Source organism: Xiphophorus couchianus, chromosome 3, assembly GCF_001444195.1.
Source record: "Xiphophorus couchianus chromosome 3, X_couchianus-1.0, whole genome shotgun sequence".
Classification (NCBI taxonomy): domain Eukaryota; kingdom Metazoa; phylum Chordata; class Actinopteri; order Cyprinodontiformes; family Poeciliidae; genus Xiphophorus; species Xiphophorus couchianus.
The window spans coordinates 22,919,883-22,945,213 of record NC_040230.1 but is presented as its reverse complement, the minus strand read 5'-3'; the positions used below and the strand labels follow the sequence as shown (position 1 = coordinate 22,945,213).

Sequence of the window (25,331 nt, the reverse complement as noted above, 5' to 3'; positions counted from 1 at the left end):
TGTGGCTTTGAACTCTTTTTCTGGAGTTTAAATGGTTTTATAATTCACGTGTCCAAGATGACCCACAATCCTTGTACCGTAGTGGTGTACAGCCCACATGGAAATATAAACAAGAACAAAGTTTCACTTTTTCTAATGATGGGGTCAATTTAGGAAAACTCATAAAATTTCAAGTTGGATAAATATGGTTTAGGATTTTTTTTCTACTGCTAAACATGGTAATGGGTCACTTTTGACCTGCAAGACAACACAAGGGTTAAGTTATTTTCAAAGACAAATTGATGTGAGGGATGAAAAATAACTTTAACTGAATGCTGTCTACATATGTTAGCACAGTCAATGATAGCCCAATAAGCATTTTGTTAAATATGTTTAAATTAAGTTTGTCTAGAATTATATATCTAATGGAGCTCTCAAACTAATGTCAACGTTGTAGCCAATTAGGATAAATTCTTGTTAAGTTCAGTGTTCATTGCCACAATGTAATATATTCAGTTTAAAATAATTGATAACAAGCATTTATTCACTTAATCATGCCCATTTGTTAAACTACAGCTGTGTCTTTTGTGTTATGCTCATTTGCTTAACAAGATAATGTAACTTCTCTGTTTCTAAAAACCAGTGCTGTGCTGATTTGGCTTCCATTGAGAGTCATTTTAATTTTTGCTTGAACTCAACAAAAAAAACCCCAAAAAAACCTTCCTCACGCTAGAGCTGAGGACGTTAGGCGTAAATTAGCACCGAATGCCACATAATTTACAGTAACACACTGTATAGCATGAGCCTTTGCTGAACTTTCTCATCAGCAATACATCCTGGAGAAATTCTACATTAGCAGCTCCAGAAGGGTTGTAAATTACAAATGAAGGGGCGTCTTGTAGCACGGATCCGTGGACCGGCGCTAGGGCTCTCTGAGGCCACACAAACCACACTTTCAATTCTTCAAATAAATCCTTCTGTGGGCAGGCCGGCCACGAAGCAGTTATTCACAGCAGCATACGAAAGCAGAAAGAGAGACTCTCATGATGGCTACATCTCTTCTTCGCCGCTGACACTGTAACACTCCCCTCTATCAGTCCCAGAAGCCCCAAAGAACATCACAGCAAACAAAACAGGGCTGTCACCACATGTAGAGATACACCTCAGTATTTCTATCACCCTTTCTCCATCCTTTTTTTTTGCTTCCTTCCTATTCTTTACATGTAGACAGGTAGAATGATGGATGGATGGATGGCTGGACAGACCCTATCTCTCTGTTCATCACACATTATGCTTCATGAGCCCCGCATTTCTCTGGTTTGGACGGCTCCGAGGCAATCTGATCCATTTCAAATTTGGCCTCCCACTGATTGGTATGTCAACACAGGCTTGATTTCAACTGCCTGCTCAAATGTGACTGTGTTTGTTGTGCCGCCCATTCAAATCCAGCCGAGATCTGATGCAGAGGTGGGAGCGGGGCTCATCAGATTTGAGCAGGCATTGTAAATCCAGCTTGTGTTGACTGACACACCAATCAGCCGCGAACAGAGCCGAGAGCCTGTGTTTGTGGCGCAAAACGCTGTCTGTGCCTTCAAATATGACGTCTTCATTTTGTTCTCGCTTTATCTTATCTATTTATTTATCGCTTTGTGAACATAGGAAACGATGTGATTTGTTCTTGTATTATTATTTTTTTTTTTTTACTTTGGCAACGCTTTGAAAAGAGCACAAATATCACACGTTGGCGACTGAAATGAAGGATTTGATCCAGCAGATAAGATGAAGAGGCAGCCAGATTTTAAGAGAGCTCTCTGGAGGATTTGGAGTTGTTGGGTGGGTGGGGAGGTGACAGCATGTGAAGGGCCAGAGCCACAATCAAATGACTGCAATTAGCAGAGGAAGCACAGGAGACTAGTGCCCCCAAGTGTTCACTTGATGTATAAATACATAAACATGGCAGTCTGGGTGAAATTACCTGGAAGGAATCGTCTTGTTTTTGCTCCGTACACCGACTCTGTGTGTTGGCACCTGGATGCTCTGAAGTCGTCAATTTAATTGTTGAGAGGTTTCTGTGTAATCACCATGTGTCTGTCACACCTCTTAATGTGAAATCATAAGCTGAGCTGCTCAGGCTGCAGATTTGCTGGAATGGAATTTAATAAAATTTTCTTGAACATTTGCTTCTATATATCCTTTAAACTGTGTGTAATCAACTGTAATAGACAGTTTTATAGAAAGTAGGTTCGCGCTTGGCTGCTCTCTGATTCATGGATGGATTCCTCTGTATAACCCTTTTAGTGGCAGTTCTCCGTGAAGAAGCACTAAGACTGTATTGACCTATATTATTTCATGTATTTTGGCTTCAAGTCGTTCTTTTAGCTATTCTTCTCTTCTGGTGTGACCCGACATCTGTAATTTTTTAAAACAGGACGGCCTGATGGCCTGACGGCATGCATCACTCATCCATTTCTTTGTTGGTGGATGACATCCACAGGCAGAGTGCCATCAATAGGTAACCAAGGTGAACCGTGAAGGCCAGATGACTCAAACGATTTCAAAGGCGGCCATTGTTATTTTCTCTCTCTCTCTTTCTCTGTTTGTTCTGCAAAGCGGGAAAGCCACAGAGTTATCTCGAACAGTAAGCAGTGTCTCATGAAAGGATATGGACCCAAAAACATACCTTTATTAAAGCAAGCATAAGCAATTATTCTAAAGGTCATAGTAAATCAATGTTGGTGAGCGAGAGACAAAAAAGAAAAGCTTAATTTATTCTGACTCAGTGTCAGCTTTCTTCATCTGAATATCCCATTAAACCTAATGCCGCACCCCATCCTCTCCCTCTGGAGCTAAAGTCCTGTCTCTGTGGGAACCAGCTGATAGCAGGTAGACTTTGCCCTAAAGAGGAACAACTGCTTCCTGGCTGTCACAGCAGAGGTAAGGCAATACATTATGAACTGTGGTTGTAATCAGCTTCTTTCAACATCAACCTTAATTAAATACCTCTTACAAGATTTTAAATACACAAAGGGTTCTTTAAATAAATTTTAAAAAAAGCTTTTTTTCTCATGCTGAACATAATGACACTTTTGAGTCTGAACAGAAACCGAGTCCACTTCATGTCTTATCATGTAGTTTCACTTCATTGTGTTGGCTGCCTGACGAAGCCTGAGTAGAGAACAGAAGAGGATTTTTATCTCTTAGATGATTCCTTATAAGAGCAAAAGATAAATTAATTTACAAAAAACCCCCCAGAGAATTAATGTTATTGTATCACTGGTGGGTTTATTTTAAAGTGCTACTGTTTGAAGCTAGTCAGTGTGCTCTCTTACTGCTCCTCATCATTGCTTTACCACCACTTTATATTGCAGAGCACTGATCATTGATGCACTAATTATGACTTGCTCAGAAATACCAACTTAAAGGGAAAAATGTATTTTATTTTCTTGCTACTTATAAAACCGAATTCTCAATATTTTTATTATTATTATCATTATTATTCTTTCTGCTCTGTGTGCCTTGTCTTTCATGACGACAGCTGGATTTCCTCTGAGATCAATTAACCACGTTCTCTCTGACCATTAAAAATACATACAGCTCTATTAAGTTGGGGGGGTTAAGGCTGTAATTATGGATGTTAGTTATGGCTCACTGTGTGTTTGTGCAATGCATCATTTTGTAATTACCCATTTATTTGTTCCCTGCTGACAGCGCCCATTTGCCAGTTTAGCATCACTGATGAAACCCCAGATACTGTCTAAAAAGATGCCTCTGGGCCTGCGCTATCACCCTAACTTACCTTCATGTGTGTTGTGTATTCTCTCTTGTCAGTTTTGTTGACGAAAGAAATCGGGTTATTGAAATTAGTGAAATGGAGCAAACAAATAGCAGCACCGATGAAGGATACGAACTTCGCCCTCCTCCCTACAGCCCTTCGAACTATGAACAAAACTCCTACTCAGGAATGGCATACCAGGTCAGTGACATCTGAATACCAGAGGTAGTCTTGTAATGTATGCTGTAAACTGTATTTTAATTGAGGGTTTATGACACAACTAATCTCAGTAAAACACATCATCATCGTGATATCATAAAACATTTATTTAATCCAAATAAACACTGCTTGTAAATACAAACGGATAGCTTGAAAATGAAAGTCAAGCTTTCATTTTTACCATCCTTCTTCAGGTATGAAATGATGGCACTGCGTTTTGAAAACAACTGTGTGCCCAGATCTAAGTTTATTCATTTACCACACAGGGAAATATTTTGTTAGAGAGAAATGTGACACTTTTTGTGTACATTAACATCATTTTGGCTCAGAGAGAGTTGATCTCTCTTTTAGAGGGAATATGTAGAGTTATTTTGAACTGATTGGTTTACTGTCAATCACCCAACTTTGAAGCACAAACAATAAATTGTCAACTAGTGTGATGCTTGAATGATACTGAAAAATTAAATGACAATAACAAAGTTGGTCTTCTATCACCTGTAGAACATTTCCAGGATTAAAGAACTGATGTTGTAGCAATATCTTGAGAAACTCATCCGTTTGTTTATCTTTAGTTGAATTGATAACTGCTACAGGTGCAGCAGATCCAGAACGCTGCTGCTCGCATCCTCATTAAAACTAGGAAAAAAGAACATGTCATCCCAGTTGTAAAGTTTTTATACTGACCCCTGCAGCTCAGGGGTCAGCGTTGCTGTTGCTGAAATGTCCTATACAAATAAATTTGGTTTGGAAACTTCCCTTTCCAGTTGCAGTCTTGTTTTGAGTGCATAAACTTTGGACCTACTATATGCTGATAATGAATTTCTGTAAACTTCTGACCGACATTGTAGGTTGGCAAGGGGAACATTGCAGTCATCTCCCCTCCTGAGTCCTACAACAACATGATCCATCCGGAGGACCCATCTGCATTTGGAGGTGACCAGTATGGTGGTCAGGCTCCGCCTCTATACGCCAACGAATCAGAGGAGATTGGTTTCAGTGTCGCTGCGATACGGCGAGGTGAGAGCTAAAGAAAGAGAAGGTCAGAGGGATGAATGTCTTTCTCACGACCTAAGGTTTTGTTCTTCTTTAGGGTTTGATGCAGAGTCACTGAAAACAAATTCAATTTTTAATAGTGCACAGCATAAACAACATCATGCTCCAGTCTGCATTCCTTTGACAAACTCTCCATGTTGTTGTGTCTTTTTCATTTCTCTCTGCTTTGCTTTGCTTTCTGTTTTCTCTTCTTCTGTTTAACAGGTTTTATACGGAAAGTCTACCTGACCTTGATGATTCAGCTGCTGCTTACTGTTGGGATCATCTGCGCCTTTCTTTACTGGTGAGACACAGACTCTCTAAGGAGTTCTTTGAATCATTGTCAGAAGTCTCTCCATAAAAATAGCTGCCGCGTGGCCTGCCTTCGTGTGAAAGCACGCCTCATGCAAAAGTAACGAAAGCAGAGTTGCCACCATGGATATATGAGCAGCGTCATGGCTTATATTCTACAGTGGCACCTAATGATACAGTAGAGATTATGTTTTAGTTTGCATTAGTTTGAAGCATTTGTGTTTCGCAGCAAAAGGCTGCAACTGCATTTTCTGACATGATGTTCAAACCCTGCATGTGAAATGCTCTGTCCTGTGTTACACTTGCAGCAGGCATTCATTCCTCTGCTTCTAATAAATAAATTATGCCTCTATTAAACAGTGCTCTGTTTTTCTTATCAAATAACAGGGACACACTGAAGACTTGGGTTCATGAGAACTACTGGTTCTCCTACACCATGATGTAAGTCAAAACACTCTGATTTAACCGTTTTCATCCTTGATCCATGCCATTTTTAGTTCATTAAAAACTTCCATGCAGCAACCCGAGGAACTACCAGCTACATAGCGGTAGTTTCACTGCATTTGTCTTTTTATAGGCTGCTTATTTGATATTTATGATGCACGCTATGCTCACCATTTAACAGGTCAGTGGTGGTGGTCCTTATTCTGGTTTTGTCCTGCTGTGATAACATCCGTCGCCAAGTGCCCCTCAATTTTATAGCTCTGGGTTTGTTTGTGAGTAGAAGCAGCACCATCCAGGCAGCAAATTAAAACACCACCATCCTTGCTCTGTTTAATGGGTTTTTTTTCTGTTTGTCTCTTCTTTTTCTCTCTCAGACTGTCGCAGAGGGCCTGATGCTTGGATCTGTGGCAGCGTGAGTGTTTGTTTCAGAGGATAACCTCCACCTGATACCAACTCATTTGCACAATAATAATCCGATTTGATCCAAATCTGGTAACGTGCTCGACTCCAAGCTTGAAGGCATCAAACTAGATATCATTTTTGGTGGCTATCCAAAAACGAAGGCCACGGCATCACATTTTCAGAGATTTTGGCTGGGGATAAACCAGAGGCATGACGGACTCAAATCAATTTCTCTGCACCAGAAGAATTTTGTGTAGATATGTTTTTTATTTATTTATTTATTACATTCTGTCAGTCTGGTATCTCTTTTTTACCTACAAGTCAATCTGTCAGAAATGTCAGAAATATCAGCCCAGGAGTGACTATCTCTAACCCTGGGAAATTATCATATTTATAGAATTTTGCTCAAATTTTAGATATAGTGCCTTGCAAAAAATATATATATCTATAGCTCTAAACATTTACACATTTTGTCACATTGTAACCACAAACTTTAATGCGTTTTATTGGCACTTTAAGTTGTAGACCAGCACAAAAGACCTCATATACGTGGAGTGAAAATAATGCATGGTTTAAACGTTCTGAAAAGTGTGGCATGCATTTAAATTCAGACGCCTTTAGTTTGATATCTTCAATTTTAAAAAAAAGTCACATACTGAAATATTGTGAGTAATTGAATCTTAGTATAAATACAGGTGTTGTTTAAAAGCATTACAGGTTTGTATTAAAAAACAACAACAGAACCAGGAACACAGCAGACAGGTCAGTGGAGAAAAGTTGTGGAGTTTAAAGTCAGGCTAGGTTGTAAAACAACAACCCTCAGATCACTCTTCAATCTACCATTCCACAATGAAAATCAAACTGCAAATCTATCAAGGCTATTTCCAGGATCCTCTTAACTGAAAAAAGCGCTCATTAAATTTTTTTAGTTTAATGCAAAACACTGGCTGTGGCAAAAAACTAATACTGTACATCTCCTTTTATTGCATAACTTGCTGTTGACAAACCGTCTCCATTCCTCTTGAGCTTTTTTGCCAAGAGGAATGGCCAAAAAAAAAAAAAAAGAGTTGTTAAAACCAGGAGAGACGGAACGTAACAGATGTTCAGCTGTAATTGCTGTGATAAGAGGCTCTATAAAGCTTTGAGTCCAGAGGCCGGATCCAAATTTCTGACTCAATTTCCAAATCTGGTTTAGAAACAAAAAATAATGTCAGTAAATCATTTGAATACCTCTTCACAATTATATAATAGTTTTAGTCAATCTTGCACATAAATCCCAGGTAAAAAAAAATATCGGAGTTTGCTAAATGCCAACTACTCACTGACAACTGGTTACTTTCAAGATGCATCTCCAACATGCAGCGTCTGTTTGATATATCTGTCTGCAGGTATTATGAAGCTGAGGCAGTTCTGTGGGCTATGGGCGCGACGGCTCTTGTTTCCTTTGGCATGAGTCTATTTGCCATGCAGTCAAAGGTAAGATCAGTCACACACTCTGGGCTTGTGTTTTACAGCACAGCCAAAAGTGACATTTTATAAACTACAGCGGCTTATCGGCCTCTCATAAATATCCGTGCTGCGAGATGTGTTTCCGTTGCAGTCATCTGGAACATGTTGGCCAGGTTTCCTGATGCAGCGCAGGCTGAGGTTTAATGCTTCGATGGGATTGCTGTCCAGGCAAAACTATGATTATTGCTGAAATCGGTGTTTGTGTCAGTCAAATAATTCCTCCCATCCACCAGCTCGCCTGAACTCCTCTGAGCTGAGGCTTTCACTGTAAATCTGTGATTACTTGCAAAGTCACAGCATTCATAATGAATCTGCTAATAAATTTGTTTACTCAAAAAGGACTTGAGAAGAGATTTTGCTACTTTAGTAACTCACATGTAAACAGTAATAGAATTTACCTGAAGACTGCTGCAATATATGTTTATGTGTTTGTGTGAGTTTTCTTTGTTACATTATGATGGGGATGGAAATTTACTGTACATCTATATGATTAATAAGCCTATTTGCAAACTTATATGTTCTGTAAATGTTGTGACTAAAATTCATGGCCTAATAGAGACAAACTGGTTGCCATAAGCTTATTTTGGGGATTAATTTTGGTTAGGTTGAGGAATGTCGCTTCAAATTATTACGGTGTTATGTATGAACTGGAAAACACAGTCTTTGAAGAATTCCTGGAAGCAGATTTTTGTTTTACTTTAGAAAGAAAAAAGTGTTTGTTTAGACACATTTCTGCAGTGAGATACACGATGCCTCAAAACAAACCAAAAATCACACAAAGTAGATTCTACATATTTTCTAAAATGAGCTAATTTTCTAGTTTATGGTGGAGCTGAATGGTGCTTCTGTTATTTGTTGTCTGTTAAAGGTTTTGAATTGTTACATAAGAAAATGTAATTTTGAAAAAAACTCAAGCAAATTGGTGGGGTTGCAGGTCTTAATTTCTTTTTGCGATTTTGTTCAAAACGCAGCCATCTGCCTCAACACTTATTATTTTGACTGAGTGTCGGGGTTATTTTCTACCTACTTTGACCACTGATGATTTAAAGTACTTTTATGTAATCTAATTTTGTTGCACAGATAGAAAGGAGATCACTCAAGTACTTTCTGGTTTGATCAGGAGTCATTAATATCTTACACATCTAAAGACTCCACAAAAGACAAAATGTCAATAGAAAACGTTTGTAGTATAAAGTATTCATAAAACAATATTCTGTGGGGGAAAAAAGTGTTAGGCATTTTTATGAAAACACTTCACTACAAAGCGGATATGTGTTTCAAATTAAGTTCATTTTGTTTGCATGACATAGAGGCAAAATGTGGTCTTTATGTTGCTCCACTCCCAGTTATAGACTGAATATTCAGTAAAAGCTGCTGTTTTCATGATTATGATTTTTTTTTTCTTACTGAATGTCTGTAAGGAGTTTTCTGAAAGTATAGGTTAGTATGTTACTAATGTTCCTGGTTCTTACTAAGAATAAAACAATGTCGATCTAAATGAATGAATTGGCAGAGTGAGTGGCCACAGTCACAACCAGTTAAGTTTTACAACTGGTCGTTCGTCTTGCAGCTCCCAACACCTCTTTCACTGCAGTTCACACTACGCACAGAGCCTTTTGATCTCTGTCACTGCGAAATAAATGTCATACAGGCCACCTCGCATGTTCAGCTCATAGCTCCTCAGGTGATCAGTGTTCTTCCTACAGGGGCCATCTTTTTACTGTCCGTTTGAAAAGGCCACACGGGCCAGTAGGTCATATCTACTGTCCTCCTCGGTGCCTCGGCTGCAGCTTGTTGATTAATAGCTCTGGACAATTATATCCAGAGCTATTAGGATGTTCTTTTTATGTGGAACTCCAGTATGTCTTTGTCATTTCACTCCCTGCAGAGCCGCTCAGCTTAGCCGCAATACCACAGATGGCCTTCAGGATAAATGAAAGAATTCCTGTGCAGCTTTTATTTAATCATTTAAAAAAAAACATTTTTCTTCAGCACTGCATCATCATATTTTTTTTATTTTTTTTTCCCTCTCCTTTGTTTCTGTCATCAGTGGGACTTTACCGCTGGAGCTGGGTACTTGTGGATGTTTGCCTGGTCCTTATTTTCCTTTTTACTGATGTGTGCCATCATCCGATCACAGGTAACAATGTTGCGCTTATGCATGTCTGCAGTAAGACCAGACAGGGCAGTAGAAATGTTTTACAGTCTGCCTGGTTTTATTATCCTACTGTATTGCCAGTGACCTATAAGCTGAATGGACTATAAAGATGGACACACACCTTCTTAAACCTCCAAGGGGTGACACATCTCTCCGAATGATGCATATCACTATAAAACCCTGTTCTTGGCATTTGCTGGTCATAATGTTTAGAGAATTAGCAAATGTCCACAGTGTTTAGTGTTTTAATTTGATCAAATGGAACTGAAAACGAACGCTGCAATTTTAAGGGGATCGTCACATAGCTCTAACTTTACTTTCCATGTAGTGCCTTGCAAGTGTTAGTGTTTATGTGACAAACCAAAGTAAGGCAAGTCAAGTTTATTTGTTCAACACATTTTAGCAACAAGACAACTGAAAGTGTGACTACTTTTTGTGTTTTATGGAAACATAAAAAGTAGTGCATTATTCTAAAGTGGAAGGAAAACACATTCAGATGAAACACCTCCAGAAGTCACAAAAGTTTAAAAAAAAAACAACCAAAAAAAACAAACAACAAAGAACAGCCTTACGTGTGGGGTTGAATCTAACACTGCACATCAACCTGAGCACATGATGGTGGCAGCATCATGCTGTGGGGATCCTTTTCCTTTAGCAAGGACAAACAGGTAAGTTGTAATGATAGATGGATAGGAGATACTTTTTTTTTTAGATATTTATTTTGGTCATTTTTAACTTTTCCATCCACAAGTCAAAAGCACACAATGCTGCAAAAACAAGACAAACAGAACAAGGAAAAAACAAAACTAACACAGAAATAGATTAATGCTATTTAAATTCCTGTCAATGACAAGAGCACAAAACTCTGAAAGAACACATATTTGAGGCTACAAAATTCTCTGGACTGATTTTTATAGAGCCTTATTAACCATGGTTTTGAAGGAAACTTGGAATTAGGGTTGGAAGGAGGATTGAAGGGCAGTCTGGATTGGGAGTAGAACTGGAATTTGACTTGGGATGAGCGTTGGACAAACGGTTGGATGGAGGGTTGGAAAGAGGGTTGAGTTGGAGTTAAAGTTAAATTCCAACACCCATTCAAATTTTTACCAAACACAATGAGCTGACAGTATTCACACTGCATTGTCTTAGGAAAGGCATTTAATTCCGGTTGTAATTTGAATTTTAAATGTGCTTACACGCATTTGTGGAATAAATAATTACAAATATGTGTTGTTACATCCCTACTTATTTTACCTCTTGTTTCTTTCTGCAGTTTCTCTACATCTTCTACGCCTACCTGGGAACTGTGCTGTTTTCTTTAGTGAGTACACTCATACCTCCATGACAGCCAGATTGTCTGCAGCGATCTGCATCAAAAATCAAATGAAAACAAGTTTTGAAAAAGACAGAAACTGACATTAAAGAAGCTCTAAAGTCAAGCAAATGTTTGTGACTAAGCTTTGATCCCACAGGCCATGTGTGCTGCCACCAGTATTAGTCCCTGTCCTTAATGTAACTCATATGCCCCCCTGTGCCCTTTCATTCTTTTCATTCTTTCATCAATTATGCACTTCAGAACAGCAGTGGGCTTCATTTGTGCAGCCACATTTCCTAAGTGCTTTTGGCACTAACAGCAAATGTTGTGACCCATCTTGTCAACTAGCGGAACAGACTGCAACCTGCATGCAGAGCCGAACACGCTGTCAGCAGCAAGTCACAACTTATTTTCAACTGCAACACTCAAGCTGCACAATAATTTATCTCTGTTGTTTATATGCACAGTCTCATCCCTAGAAAAAAAAAGTCTGTTTGTTTTCAGAGCCTAGCTAATAAATGCCCTTTTCTCTTTCATCATATAAGTACACTGTCTTCAGATGTCAGGCATGTTACAGCGTCTTTGCCTGTCTCTCTGCAGTACTTGGTGTTTGACACTCAGCTAATTCTCGGGGGGAAACACAGGAAGTATGAAATCTCTCCTGAGGAGTACGTGTTTGCTGCTCTCAACCTCTATCTGGACATCGTTACCTTGTTCCTCCTCCTGCTGCAAATCATTAACTTCTGTCGTTGATTTTCATCTTACACATTTTTTATACCTCATATTACATGACGAAAGGTAGTCATGTCACATTTAAATTCAGACATTTGCAGTGTGGGTATGATGAAGCTTTTATCATGCATCAGGATGCTGAAATATTTCCCAGTCATACTGAGTAAGCTTTACATCACTATTGAAGCTTTAAATATTTGTTAATATCCTGGTTTGTTTATAAATGGATGTAAAAACTTTAAAATAAAATACATTTCATTAAATGTGTTTTCTTTTTTAAAACCTTTTTTTTGTTGTGATCAGACTTGAACCTTGCAAATTTTTTATATCCATGTTCAAGGCATCTGAGACAACTGAACGTTTCAGAGCAGCGATGACTATGCACACATAGGAGAAGTTTAAAAAAACACCCTGATATACAATCAAACACTTCATCACTCAGTTGGCTCAGACACTGATAAAAATAAAAAGTCACTTCACCAGCCACACGGTGTGCAATCATGCAAGATTAACATTTCAGGTAAGCCTCTGATCTATTTAGTATGGTGAATTTGTAACATTTTTTACTGTGAAAAGTATAACTCATTTTTATAGTGGGTTTTACACATTAGAAAATGTTTTTGCAAACATCCATTGAAACTTTGTTGGTCTCGGCTCCATGAGAGCAGTCTGTCCTCTCTGTGGCATAGGCCGTGTTGCATTTTCTCGCCTCATCCTTGGGTTGTTCCTTCCCTTGAAACCAACTTTATAGTATTTTCATATTCTGGGCACGAAGAGTGGTTGTTTTCACCTTTAATAATCTCACTGCCTTTTGCTGCACAGAAATGTTAGGGGAAGTAAGAGCGCTCACTCTATTTTTTTTTTTTTTGCTCCGTTGCCAGTAAGTGGTGCCTATTTGACACCACTCCTTTTGAAAGGGAGTTTTTTTCCCCGTCAAGATAACAATCTGTTTTTAGTTTGCAACAATAGGCTGTCACCTTGTGTGGTTCGATGACAGGTCATCAACCATATGTCGTAGTGGAGTGGGACTCAAAAGGCTGTTATGTAAAAAAAAAACCCAACATGATTTAAAGTAACTTGTCTGGTTTGACTAACAGTGCTGATGTTTTTTTTCCCCCTCTCTTATTAAAATTTTTTTTCTTGGCTTTAAAATATTTTTGCCCTCAAGGAACTCAACTGATCTGAACAGAACTTCTTTGACTATTCAAAGATTTAAAAAAAAAAAGTAATCACTACCAACACAGTAAAACTTAACACAGTTTATTGGCATCACACACCAAACAGTTTTCATATAAAGAGGAAATGTATCAAGTATAGACTATGAAAGTGCAAACAGCATTTTAAGAATTAGTTGCTTTACAATAGAAAATCTTAATGAGTTACAAAAAGTCGTCATTTCTTAAAATAAGTCACCTAGAGATCAGAGGTGAAATATAAGTAAAGTAGAACCTTCTTCTTGAATTGCAACCATTACAAACCCAGCATACTATTTGACCAACAAACATGTCTCCTGTGGTTAGGACCCTTGAATCCATCATATCTCCATCATTCGTATGGCACTGATAGTTTAAATACTTGAGCCTTGTATGAAAGCAAAAAAAAAAAAACTGCTGCTAGATTTAGTGTTTCTCTATGTGTCAACTTTTATAAAAGCTAATTTACTTGAATCAGACATGAGTCTGTACATAAACAAAATGAGTTCTTTAAAGTCAAACATGATTGTTTTTCATGTCGAGTTATTCACAAGTCATTAATAAAAGCAGAAATACCTACGTTATATTGCAACTTTCCTCAGATACATGATACACATACAGTCTGTGAACGTACTTCAATGATACAAATAATTTGCCTTTTTTTTAATCAAATAAACATAGGGCACAGAATACTCACAATATTTTAACAGTTACATATTTTATCAAACTATTTAACAATCCATTTTGTCCATCAGTGTATTGTGTGAACGAACAAAAAGCATCATGCTACAAAGATCTGGATTTAATAAAAAAAAAAAAAAGAAAAAGACTGGAGTTTGTGTTTTCCTGCCAAATGTCACGAGAGAGACACTTCTTTAAGGTAACAGGTGTTTTTGTGTCTGTGTGAATAGCACTCAGAAGAAGGTGGAAAAAGAACCGAATCATGAAGACTGACATAAAGGCACTGTAATTTCAGCTTCACAGAGAAGTGCTTCAAAGATATGGATTCCCCATTCACACAGTTGGGAATTTCTTTATGCACTACCCTGCAGAGATTAATCCACCTAAGCACAACTTGAACAGTAATAATTAATGAAAATAAGACTGGAAGTGATTGCCTTGTTTTCTCATTGGCTGACCTTCCCTGGCGCATACGAACCGGACCTCTCGTCTTTCACATTAAACATTCAGCTTAAGCATTATTTTCACACGAACTACAACCAAATTCAAAGCATTCTCTTTAGAACGTGGGAGCTGAATCAAACAGAGCGCTCCCCTTCGCCCCCTCCCTCCTCTGGATCTGTCAGCGTTTCTCATTTTTTAAGCTCCGAGGACGCTTCCTATTCAGGCTGATCCTCGGAGATGAATAACCATTGTCAAGACCATTCTGAAATATTTTTGAGTAGGCCACCTGCTTTTTCAGTTGAACAAATAACCTTTTTTTTCTCTTCTTGGAAGTTTCTCATAATATCCACTACCACCGCAGTGTAAAACTATTCAGTTTCACACGGCACACGAAAGCTTTTAGTGAGCGGGATTTGAAAAGAAAACTGAACCACAAGCTCAAACAAAAATATGGCTCAGGATGTTCACATTTAAAGTTTGTGAGTTTGTGGTAATCAGGCACAATTTGCTTTAAAAAAAAATCCACTTGGTGACTGCAAACTGTGCTTTTATAAGTCAGTGTTTGGCACCCATGAAGAACGCAGATTTGGACGGCAATGAAAACCATCTCTCGATCTGCATCCTATAGAAAATGTTGATGTATGAATATAACGGCAACAGATTTCATTTTCATCAAGATAGAATTTCTAATTTGTTTCAGATCATCTTAGTGCGTTCATTGCAGTGTGTACTCACGATACTAAAAAATAATAATAATAATCAGTGGTCTTATTTCACTGCTGGCCTACAGTTCCTGCACTGAATTTAAACTGTAAATGCTTCTTTACACGCTCCCTAGCAATGTATAGCTGACAAATTCTTTATTCGCAGTACATTCTATACCAGCAGCTCCAGCAAAGCTGCTTTCCGATCTGTAGTGGTTTTTGGACTTCAGTGAACCTCCTCGTCATCCCAGCCAGGCGACTCAAACCAAGTGCATGTGGTCCTCCCACTCAGAAGAGCTGGTGCTGGGCAGCTGGTCAGAGGCATAATCAGACCGTGGACTGTCAACATGGCAGCCCTTTGAGCTCGCACACTCGCCATGCTCTCCACTTCTGTCAGGCGCCGCCGTGTAAGGTAGCTGCATGGTGTCCAACCCCACCAGATCCAACTGAGTGGGCCTCTCGGCGACGGCGCTCTCCTTCTCCTCCGTGTTGCTTGACCTCTGCGTGCAAAACCCCGCATCTGCCATCGCCTCCTGAGGTTTCCTGTCATCGGGGAAGACGATGAAGCCGCCTTTCTCGTTGTCTTGTGAGCATCCTTCTCTGTCTTCAGGAGGCGGAGCCACGTTGGGGTCGGTCGGTGGGATCAGGGTTATGCCCTGCGGATTCATATCATGAAACCAAGCCATAATGTTTCCAAGCAGATTAGCATTCGTTGTCAAGGCAGACGACGACGACGGTTCGTTGCTGCCGCATGTGGTCGAGTCTGTGGAGGAAGAGAAAAGGCCGGTGGAGGAGTTGCTGCCCAACAGAGTGGCTGGTTTCTGCGCCCGGAGACGGATGTCACAGTGCTGCATGGAGGGGGGGCCGCCGGGGCCTGGAGAGTACTGGCCACTGATGTTGCCCAACCTGGCCAAGTTATCGGCTCGCTCCAGCAGTTCTGAGCTGCTGAGAGAAGCTCTGGGGAGGACGTCGACGCCCAGAGCGGACTGCTCAAGTCTGGAAGGCAAGGAAGTACCGATCGCACCGAGCGAGGCTTCGTTGGCGAGGGCATCATGATTGGAGCCAATCTCTGTCATCCTCGAGTCTTGGAGAGAGAGCTGAATGGCCAGTAAAATGTTTGGGTCATCCTCATCCAGGGAGTCGAGACCCTGCAAGAGCAAACAGGATGCAGGATATCAACAACGCAAGCTGAAAAATACTGTCTGTTTTAGGGGTCTGCAACCTGCAGCTCTGGAGCCACAAGTGGTTTTTTGCACTTTCCACAAAGGCTCTTACTAACTTTGGCTAAAAATGGACAGGAACAAGCTAATGCTTTTAAATAAAGATACAATAACAAAGCACGATTTTAACTGTGTTTTTATATTTGCACTGAATTTCCTTAAAAGAAAACACCAGAAGTACCAGCAATGTTTTAGGATGCGTCTCTCGCCACTAAAGAATCTGATAAAAAAAAAAAGAGATATCCATCCTTTTGCATGTTTCTTTATTTTAATCCTAAAAAAATAAACACTGGTTCTTTTTCTTTTTTTAAAAAAAGCTGGTATATATTTGTCTAATAAGTTATCATTTTTCAAAACGTCATGTGACATTTGTGGCTCTAAATGAGCTTTATCTCACTTTCCAAAGAGCAAAATTGCTTTCGGTTGTAAAGGTTGCAGACTGTTTTGTAGAAAATCAGACGTTTTATGTTATTGTGTGCATGTGTTGCATGTTCTTCTCTGACTGTGTCTAGTTTTAAGCTATAAATTCCAAAAATTGTATAGATATGGAAAAAGTTAGGACCTGATAGGAAGCCTTTATCACTTTTCAGTGTGTTTCTGCAAGCAAGTCTGCAACTTGCTTACAAAAGAGTAACTCAAGCCTAAGCCAATTTTTTTTCAAGAAACTGTTTTATTTTAATTAAGCTAATGCCAAAGTAAAGAGAGGATGCCACCTGTTGTAAATATTGATTATTTAACCTGAAATGGTTTCCCAGCTGAAAGCCTTGAGCTCATATGAACCCTGTTAAATGTGCACTCACCATCAAATGACCTTGTCTGCGGCCACCACCAACACCCTGGGCTTCTTTTGTTGGAAATAAATAGACAAAAAAATACACATACATGAGTCAAAATTACAGTCATTAAGCTGACTCTACAGTTGTTCCTAAAAAGCAATTTAATTCATAAGCAATTATCACATGTCCTCCATTTATTCCCAGTTCAGAGCACATAGCTACAACCACCTGGCAAACTACTGACCTTCAGAGTTGAAGCAGAAAATGTACTAATTATGAGCATTTAACTGAAATGAATAAATGGTCCTTGGCACAGCAGTGCCTCTTTGCAGCCTTCAGAAATGGCAAATAACCTCACACGGCCAAAATAAATGTGATGAACAAGACTGACTGATTTAAAATACTGGGCTGTTCAGTTGTAATTTTCCTGATTTTGTTTATTCAAACAAAGAAAAAAATGCTGGATTACTCTGGAAATCAGCTTTGAAGTTCAGGATATTTGAAGAGAAGTGCTAAATGGTTATAAGCAGTTATAATCCAACTTGGCGTAGAAACTTTCTTGGGATCTAAACTTTGTACAAATTCAGATTAGTTGGTCCAAGAGGATGAAAGTAAAGCTAGGCCACCTTCTCAGGTCTCATCATGCCCAAGTTTACATCCGAAATAAACAGTTAAATGTATTCACCTAAATAAAATATGGTTTAGAAGTAAGTGTAACTAAAGAAACCTATAGAGTCGCCGGAATAGTGTCTCTTAAGAACTTTTACAAGTAGGGTTAAAATATTACAAAATCAACATGTATGACACTGAAAGTAATGGTATTTTAATCAAAAAAGTAGCATTTCTTAGTAACATCTAGGACACAACCTAAAGATATTTAGGGTGTGTCCTAAAACCTGATTAGTTAAGTTAGTCTTCTTATATTTTCTCTTTAATACATTTGATAATCCCAATGAATATCACATTAAAGATGGAAAAAGTAAAAAAAAAAAGATCATGGTTTTTCATTTTCCTACAACTTTACAATAATCATATAACAGAACTCACTTCAAATCTCCACAAGTATGTATTTTTGTCCTTTTATTAATACATATAATTATCAATAGTAGGTGTTCAATTAGTCTAAACAATTTTCCTAATGTGAGAATCAGCACATTAACACTTTTAACTGTTAAAAAACCAACACTTTTAACTAAAGCAAGCAGCATGTGACAAATCAAGAAGAATTCACAGAAGAAATCTTACTAGTAGCTCAGGACGATTCTCTGTTGATTTTTAACATTAAACATAACAAAAGGGAACAAGAAAATAAGAGCAGTACCTAAAGTGGAGTCGCTGAGATCATCAGGATCAGGTGTGTTACTTCGGACACTGGACATGTCCCCTCGTCTTCGCTGCCGATGTCTCCTTCTGTACTGGAACTCTGCATATTCCTTTAAGCAAAACCAGGCAATGCCATTAACATTAGAACAACTAACCCCAGTAGCACTTGTCATTAATAACCAAAAGCAAGCTGTAAACCGGCCACTTTGATTTATATGTTGAGTTTGATTGGCTTTAAACGCATCAGTCCTGTTCTGAAAGTGAGAAAATACTTGAGTCCTTCTGATCTCCAGACCAAGCCTGGAGTTACTGGATTCAGAACATAAAAAGTGGAACAAAAATGTTTGGGAAGGTCTACTTGTGCAAAACTAACTCATCTCACCAGTGAGGGTAATACCTCAATAATTTTTAGACTGATTTCTAGCTAGTGTTATTTTACAACTGGAAAAACATATTGAACGCATCTCCAGATGGTCGATGATTTGCATATAGCATACATGCAGGCACTTCTTTCTTTCTCAGAAACAAGAAGCAGCAGCAGCTGCCGAGACGGGGGTTTATCGTTTGATATATGAAACAGTCATAAACTGAACATCCAATTCATGTACCATTTCTTTGACATTTGCTACAGATTCACTTCTAATGGGCAGAAAGTAATGTAGCACCCAACGTTCAATTAGCCAAAAAGCCATCTTCTAATACAGTATTTCTCTTTATTACAGAGAGAGAGACTGTGCTGCACATGATCATTATAGAAAGAAAATACAGTGCAATGTGATACTAATGAAATGTACCACTCACTGGAGCATAAATGTTGCAGAATCAATTCAGCAAATCTCTTAATGTGAATGCAGTTTTTAATTGCGAGATAATCTATACACATTTTACCGAGGAATAATAATTGAACAATGTTAATATGATAAGGATAAAAAGACTGCGAGCCAATAATTGTGTATACGAATTGCAGGTCTTTTATAAGGTGGTGCACCTAATTTAATAAATGAAAACTTAAAAAAAAAAAAAAGGTATAATCCAAAACATCAAAGGATTTCCCACAAATATTACTGGGTGATTCAATAGCCAACAACATTTCTGATCATTAAGTGTATGTGTGTGTTCAACAAAGTAATGAAAAAATAATGTTCATTTGCCTTCACAGTAAACTCAAGTTGATGTCAGTTTGGAGTTGAAGCTCTGAGTTTGGGAGCTGTTGCATGGTCAAACGCTAAATAAATAAAATTTCCAATACATCTGCCATGACGCTCCCATAACTAGTTAGTGTTCTCATGAATAAGTTGCACGTCCTGCATTTTTTAGATCCCGGTATTTAAAACTTCAAAAAACGATCAAGAGTATTTCTCAGTCAATCTTTTCATTCATTAGCAAAAGTCACCGAGTCACATTCATATATAATCAAAAGGCTGTCAGCCAAATTCTGGCTTTTATGTTTCCGCCGTGCTAAAAATAGCCCCACTATGAAGCGATGTGCCGGCATTGTAAGAAGCATGGAGCGGGTCCATCTGTAGCTGTGCCTGTGAGGCGGTGTCAGCCAGCTTTGATTAGTTATCACGGTCTTCCAATTAGCTGCTGCAGCAGAGAAACGGCAGCTCTTAATCAGGGGACGGATATTTTAAAAAGCATCTGGTGAGAATATTTACTTTGTGCTATTAGAAACACAAGCCCACACTAATCTGACAACAAAGCAGCCTCCAACCCTATTTGTTATTTAGAAGCATGCGAGAACAAGGAGAGGAGGTGAGATGACCGTCTGATCTACATGTGCACTGGTAATTTGTTCTTTTGAAGAGGAGCAACGCTTCTCTGCTTCATTAAATCTGCTCTCCTGCTTTGTGTACTTGTGCTTCAAATGGCCTTCAGATTACAGACTACTTTACTAAAGTAAAACTGATCATAACAACGATCTTAAAGAGTGATGGATAATAGTCTTGTAAAATCTTGTTCTGTTGTATTTAAGGTGACGGATGCTTTGTAGGAAACTGAAGCGCTGTGGCAGGTGAGTCAGAGGTGACATTGTTACATGCCAATTTGGAGGGCATTTTTCTACCCTAACATCAACCTAAGTGATCCACACTTTTCAAAACCCGGCTCTCACGGAAAGAAGATTACAGTCCCTGTGCTGTGTAGAGATGCAGGGCGAGAAGGAGTAAAATGTCTGAGCCTCCTCATGGAAACACTCTGCTGTCAGTTTTACCGTGGAGAGGCTGAGATAAAACATGAAAGATGATGTTAATATAGCAACAAAGGATTTTTTTTTCTCCCCTTATTTCTTCGGGAGCTGTTTGATACCAGCTAAATAAGTTCTGGTCGTGGGTCTTATTATTGTTTTATCTACGGACAACTGCGAAGAAATTATTGGTAGATTTTCTGTTTATCATTATCCAGGAACACACAGTTTTCACACATTATTTATTTTGCGGCTGCTAAACTAAAACATATTATTACAGTTCTAATATTAGCATTCATGTTTTGATACATAAACACGTGCAAGATAATAGTGTTTTGCAATCACTGCTTAACTTTAGCCACCTACTTAAAAGAACTAATTAATAAATCAATATTTAAGCACCGAGACCAATTTATAGTGTGAAGGCTGAAAAAATAGGTTGCCTTGTTAAATGTACTTTCCATTTCAGGAAATGTACAATGTGGTGGAAGACCAAAGAACAATCTGAAATAGGTGACTACTAAATTTAGTAGAAGTTTTGAAAAGGAAATCTGTATATTGCACAAAATATTAGCTCACATTAAAACTGAATCTATTTTAGAAAACAAATTATAGTCATAAAGCATCTCAGCTTGTTGTAAAAGGCTTACATTTTATTGTCAAGTTGTTTTCATGTTAGATATTCCACTTTTATTTTTGTTATTGTTGCCCATTTGTCTTGTCTATTATGACTTCCTGGCCAGGTCCTGATTATGACAGAGGTCTTGACCTCAACAGGTTTTTAACTGGTTAAATTAAGGTTCAATAAAAAATAGGTTCCTGTTTAACCTCCGCAGAGCCCTTTTCCTCAACAGCACATAACCTATGAAGAAATATTACTATATTTCATAACTGAGGAAACAAACCAATTTAAGGGGACATTTGAATACAAATCAGGGTAAATGTATGATTTTAGCTGTCTGTGGATCGGAGAAATGCACAATAATTTAAACCTCCTTATTTTCAAAACTTCCCCAAGTTGTACATTATAAGGCCACCATGAAAAAACACGTTTCATAAATACATGGAGAATATAATTAATATAAAAATCCTGTCCATATTGTCTGTATGTAAACTTCAGACCAGAATTGTAATAAAGGAGTAGATTTCTCTATTAAGTCTGAAAACAAAAAACTACGTGATCAACACATGAAAATTCAACATAAAAAATCCTGGAATATCATTTTATATTTTAAGATTTGCATAGGCATGTGCATTTATAGCTTCTGTTGAGCATGCAGGGGAAATATATGTTTTTAACAAGCACCTGAGAAAAATTCTTGACATTTATTCTTTTGTCAGCTGACCTTTTTCACTTGCAGTGCAGTGGGGAGGGAATAACTCTGAGGTATTGGTGATGGACACGGTTTAGACAGAGGAGATCATTCTTTGTAACTACTTTTTCACTGAAACTGCTTTTTAGGTCATGTAATAGAACTGATCCATCATCAAAATCAATCTGTTTTTTCCCATTAATTTAAAACTATACATAAAATAAAAAAAACTTCTACAGGGAATGACAACCTTACATTGTAGAGAAATGAAGACAAAATCTATTATGAAAAGACTACAGACAGAACAATACTAATGAGTCTGTATCTTTACATACTATCAATCTATAAAACGTTCAGTAGTCTACAGCTCAAGTGTAAACCAAAACTGTGCAGATAAAGGCTGTAAGACCATAATCAAAACTGATAGTTTTATGACTCCAAGTGTTGACCACAAATATCTGTAATGAATGTGCTATTACCCACAGACATATACTCAGGCTTTTGCATGAGTGTAACAATTTTAATCATTGAAGAGCGCACAGGGGAACACCGTGCCATCTGGCTTGCTCCAGTGTGCAGAAAGCAATGGGGATCTTTGGACTGTCATGGTTTGTCAGTGCTGCTTCAAAGCACATGTTTTAAACAGGAATGGGAACAAGGTTTAGATGTTTGTTTTAATTTCATAAGAAGGTCTTGAGCTCCAGTAATCAACTAAATCAGCAATTTATTAACTGTCATTAGCTGTGATATTAATAGAGTAGTGATACAAATACATTCAGCAAATTAAGCACCTTCAAATCAAAAATAAATTATTCTAAGAAATCATAGATATTAGAGTGAAGCATGTTGCTTTACCACTCGAAATCTAAAATAAGAGCTTGATTACTGAAAAGCCTTAATGACCAATATAACTTAGATTGTGGCAGGTTAGGTCTGTTCATCTGGCATATGGAATTGCAACCATTACCACAAATCAGTGTGCAAAATTTCTTGGCTCAATATTTAGTGGGGTGTAATAATTAAGATGTTGTACATTTACCTTTTATTTTAATAATGTATTTGGCTAGTTGGATGGACCGCAGCTGTCTTCAACACTCACAATGGACATAGTTCATAAAGAGTGCTGGGCTAAGTGTGTTCAGTCAATACTGTCCCACCCCTGACATTTTTAATTGAAGAATATTTTTGTTCGCAAAGAAGTTTCTCATAAGAAATGAAACCTGCATCTGGAGACCAAGAACAATGTAAAACTGAACAGCATTTTTCAATAAAAAAAACCCATCCCTGTTCCTATTAAAAAACAACAACAAAATAAAAACATGTCAAAAATTGTTTCTAGCCTTTTAAAAAACTGTGTGTAAATTTCTTGGCATTGTAGCAACCAAATCATTCTAACAGATTAGCCAGCTTTCTTCCTGGTTACATAACTCCAATTGTTTTTTGGAAAAACGTATTTGCTACAGACAGAGCTTCCCCAAGAATTACAGAAAGAAAAGCACAGCCACTCTGAAAGAGACCTCTGAGCAAGCAACTAACGATAACCTGAACAACCCAGTAGCTGATAAGAAAAACAAGCTACCAAAGTGTTTGAGACATGAAACTGATCAGTTCAGAAGAGGCCTCCTCTTAAGATGAAATTGCCAGCAAACAAACACAGACCTAACACTTCAGTCGGTTCCAAAACACCATTCACCTGCCCTTCTTACTATCAAGAAGACACTAAGGTTTGGAAAATCACAAGACAATGCCAAACATCATTACTAAGGACAATTTCAAACAAATGTGAACATGTTAAAAAGATGTGATCAATCTTTGAAAGACAAAAAAAATATGTGAACTGGGAAAAAATGTGTACTACACCTATTAAACCTTGTTACTTCATGCCCTTTCATTAGGGTCAAAATAATCAATTTGCAGATCAGCCATTGACCTTTTCACATTACAACTTGAGCCGAAATGAAACATTGGCTAATGTTTGCATCTTCTGCTAGAAGTTTTTAAGGTCAAGCAACCAATAAAATTTACATTTTGTTGATTTGCATGTTGAAGTTTTGTATTTGACGGGTTTCCATAAAGTATGTTCAGCCATTTTCAAAGCAAGAATGAATATGTTCAGACCAAACAAAGGATTTGCATATCTAAATTGACAAAAAATATTATAAAACTTATACAATACATCAAACAAAGACATGAGGATGGTAATTACTGATTGATAAAAGTGGCCGATGATTTCTTGTCACAACTTTTCCTGTGCTGTACTTTTTGTTTTGTCTTGACACGCACAACTTGGTTACAAGTGCTAAGATGTACTACAATAATTAGAAGTCACTTCAAAAGGACAAAAGATTTCTTCCAATCATCTGGGTATCTAGGGTTACATTTAAAAGAAATGAAACCACAAAAATGACAATTTCTCAGTTGAGAACTGTTACAGTACATGGTTTAACAGTGTATGAAGAAAATTACATAAACAGTTCTATGGTAAGGTTCAATTATATGTATCAGTGGAATACACATTATTTGGCTGAATTTGTTGTTTAGTAAAACAAGTATATTCTTGAGCAAAGGTATTTTAAACAAACACTCCTTTACCTCAGGTGATGCAAAGCCTAAATATTCCCAGTCCCATGTTCCACCTGCAAAACTGTTGGGAAAAAGACAGAAAATTATATCTATTAATAAAATAATTATGCACAACAAACATAATAAAAATACATAAAAATATCTAAAGCATTTAGTGATCTGCCTTTCTGTACTCTACCTGCGTCTGGGAGCTTCAGGAGAGTCATTTGGGGCCACTCCTCTTGCCACCGAGGCCAGAAACTCTTGCCTCTTCTGCTGTACAAGACATGCAGCACGAATGATTTTGTGGCGAGGAGTTCGCAGGTAGGGCCTGTTGACCTTCTGAGCCAAGTCCTCAGTCACCATTTCCAAGTCGGTCTAGAAGCAAAAAGATGGTGAGCTGGCTGAAAGAATGTTTCCCAGGAAAGTTAAATAAGTGTTTTTAGGCAATGTAAGCAGACAAAGTTTAAAGTTCAATATATCTATGCATCTCAAGGTCACTCCAACAACGTTCTGGTAAACAGGTTGGTGCAAAGCATAGAAAACTAAAAAGGAACAATTTTCAGAACCAGGAAGGTACTCAAAATGAATTCAGAGCCAGCAGTGAAATGTAGGAAGCTATTTATTTACGTGTCTCTGACATTGAAAAATGTCTCCAACTGATTCAGGTTGCAAGAGAGCAAGATTTTCCCCAGATCTGAGGAAGGCTGGAGAACAATGAAGGTTCTCAGTTTTGTTTTTATGACTAAACTCTGTACCATGAAACATGTTGGATTTGAAAAGGTTAGCAGTGTTTTGGAAAAGTCAGAGTGAAGGTGGAAATGAACACTTTTTTAGAATAAACTCAGACTTCTGTTTTACTAACACTAGCTGTTTTACTAACACTTGCTGAATTAAGATGCAAAACTTTAAAATGTTAAATTCATAATAATTTTGTATTTATTTTTTTTAAATATTATTAAAATCCTATTTTACAGAATCACTGATTATGATTTTAAAAAACAACTAAGAGCAAACAAGAGAATAGCTAGAACAAGGGTTTTGAAGTTGTTGTTA

At 37.9% G+C, this 25,331-nt stretch overlaps 2 protein-coding genes across 6 annotated transcripts in view; one reads left to right on the top strand and one right to left on the bottom strand.

The window, feature by feature from the left end:
* Positions 1 to 2,804: 2,804 nt before the first annotated feature.
* On the top strand, positions 2,805 to 12,144 carry LOC114139374 (protein lifeguard 1). Its single transcript, XM_028009300.1, has 11 exons — positions 2,805 to 2,913; positions 3,808 to 3,952; positions 4,819 to 4,987; positions 5,228 to 5,306; positions 5,702 to 5,755; positions 5,940 to 6,030; positions 6,133 to 6,170; positions 7,549 to 7,636; positions 9,720 to 9,809; positions 11,101 to 11,148; positions 11,743 to 12,144. The coding sequence occupies exons 2-11, from the start codon at positions 3,848 to 3,850 to the stop codon at positions 11,893 to 11,895; spliced, it is 915 nt and encodes a 304-aa protein (XP_027865101.1). The 5' UTR covers positions 2,805 to 2,913; positions 3,808 to 3,847; the 3' UTR covers positions 11,896 to 12,144.
* A 974-nt stretch (positions 12,145 to 13,118) lies between these two features.
* The window catches only part of LOC114141558 (ankyrin repeat and IBR domain-containing protein 1), a 37,492-nt gene continuing 25,279 nt past the window's right edge, over positions 13,119 to 25,331 (bottom strand). For all 5 annotated transcript variants that reach the window (XM_028012142.1, XM_028012143.1, XM_028012141.1 and 2 more), the window contains 5 exons: positions 24,475 to 24,653; positions 24,306 to 24,357; positions 18,214 to 18,325; positions 16,917 to 16,960; positions 13,119 to 16,044 (listed from right to left, as the gene is read on the bottom strand). In XM_028012142.1, coding sequence (XP_027867943.1) covers positions 15,157 to 16,044; positions 16,917 to 16,960; positions 18,214 to 18,325; positions 24,306 to 24,357; positions 24,475 to 24,653 — 1,275 coding nt within the window. In that variant the 3' untranslated portion in view covers positions 13,119 to 15,156. The remainder of the gene's footprint in view (positions 16,045 to 16,916; positions 16,961 to 18,213; positions 18,326 to 24,305; positions 24,358 to 24,474; positions 24,654 to 25,331) is intronic.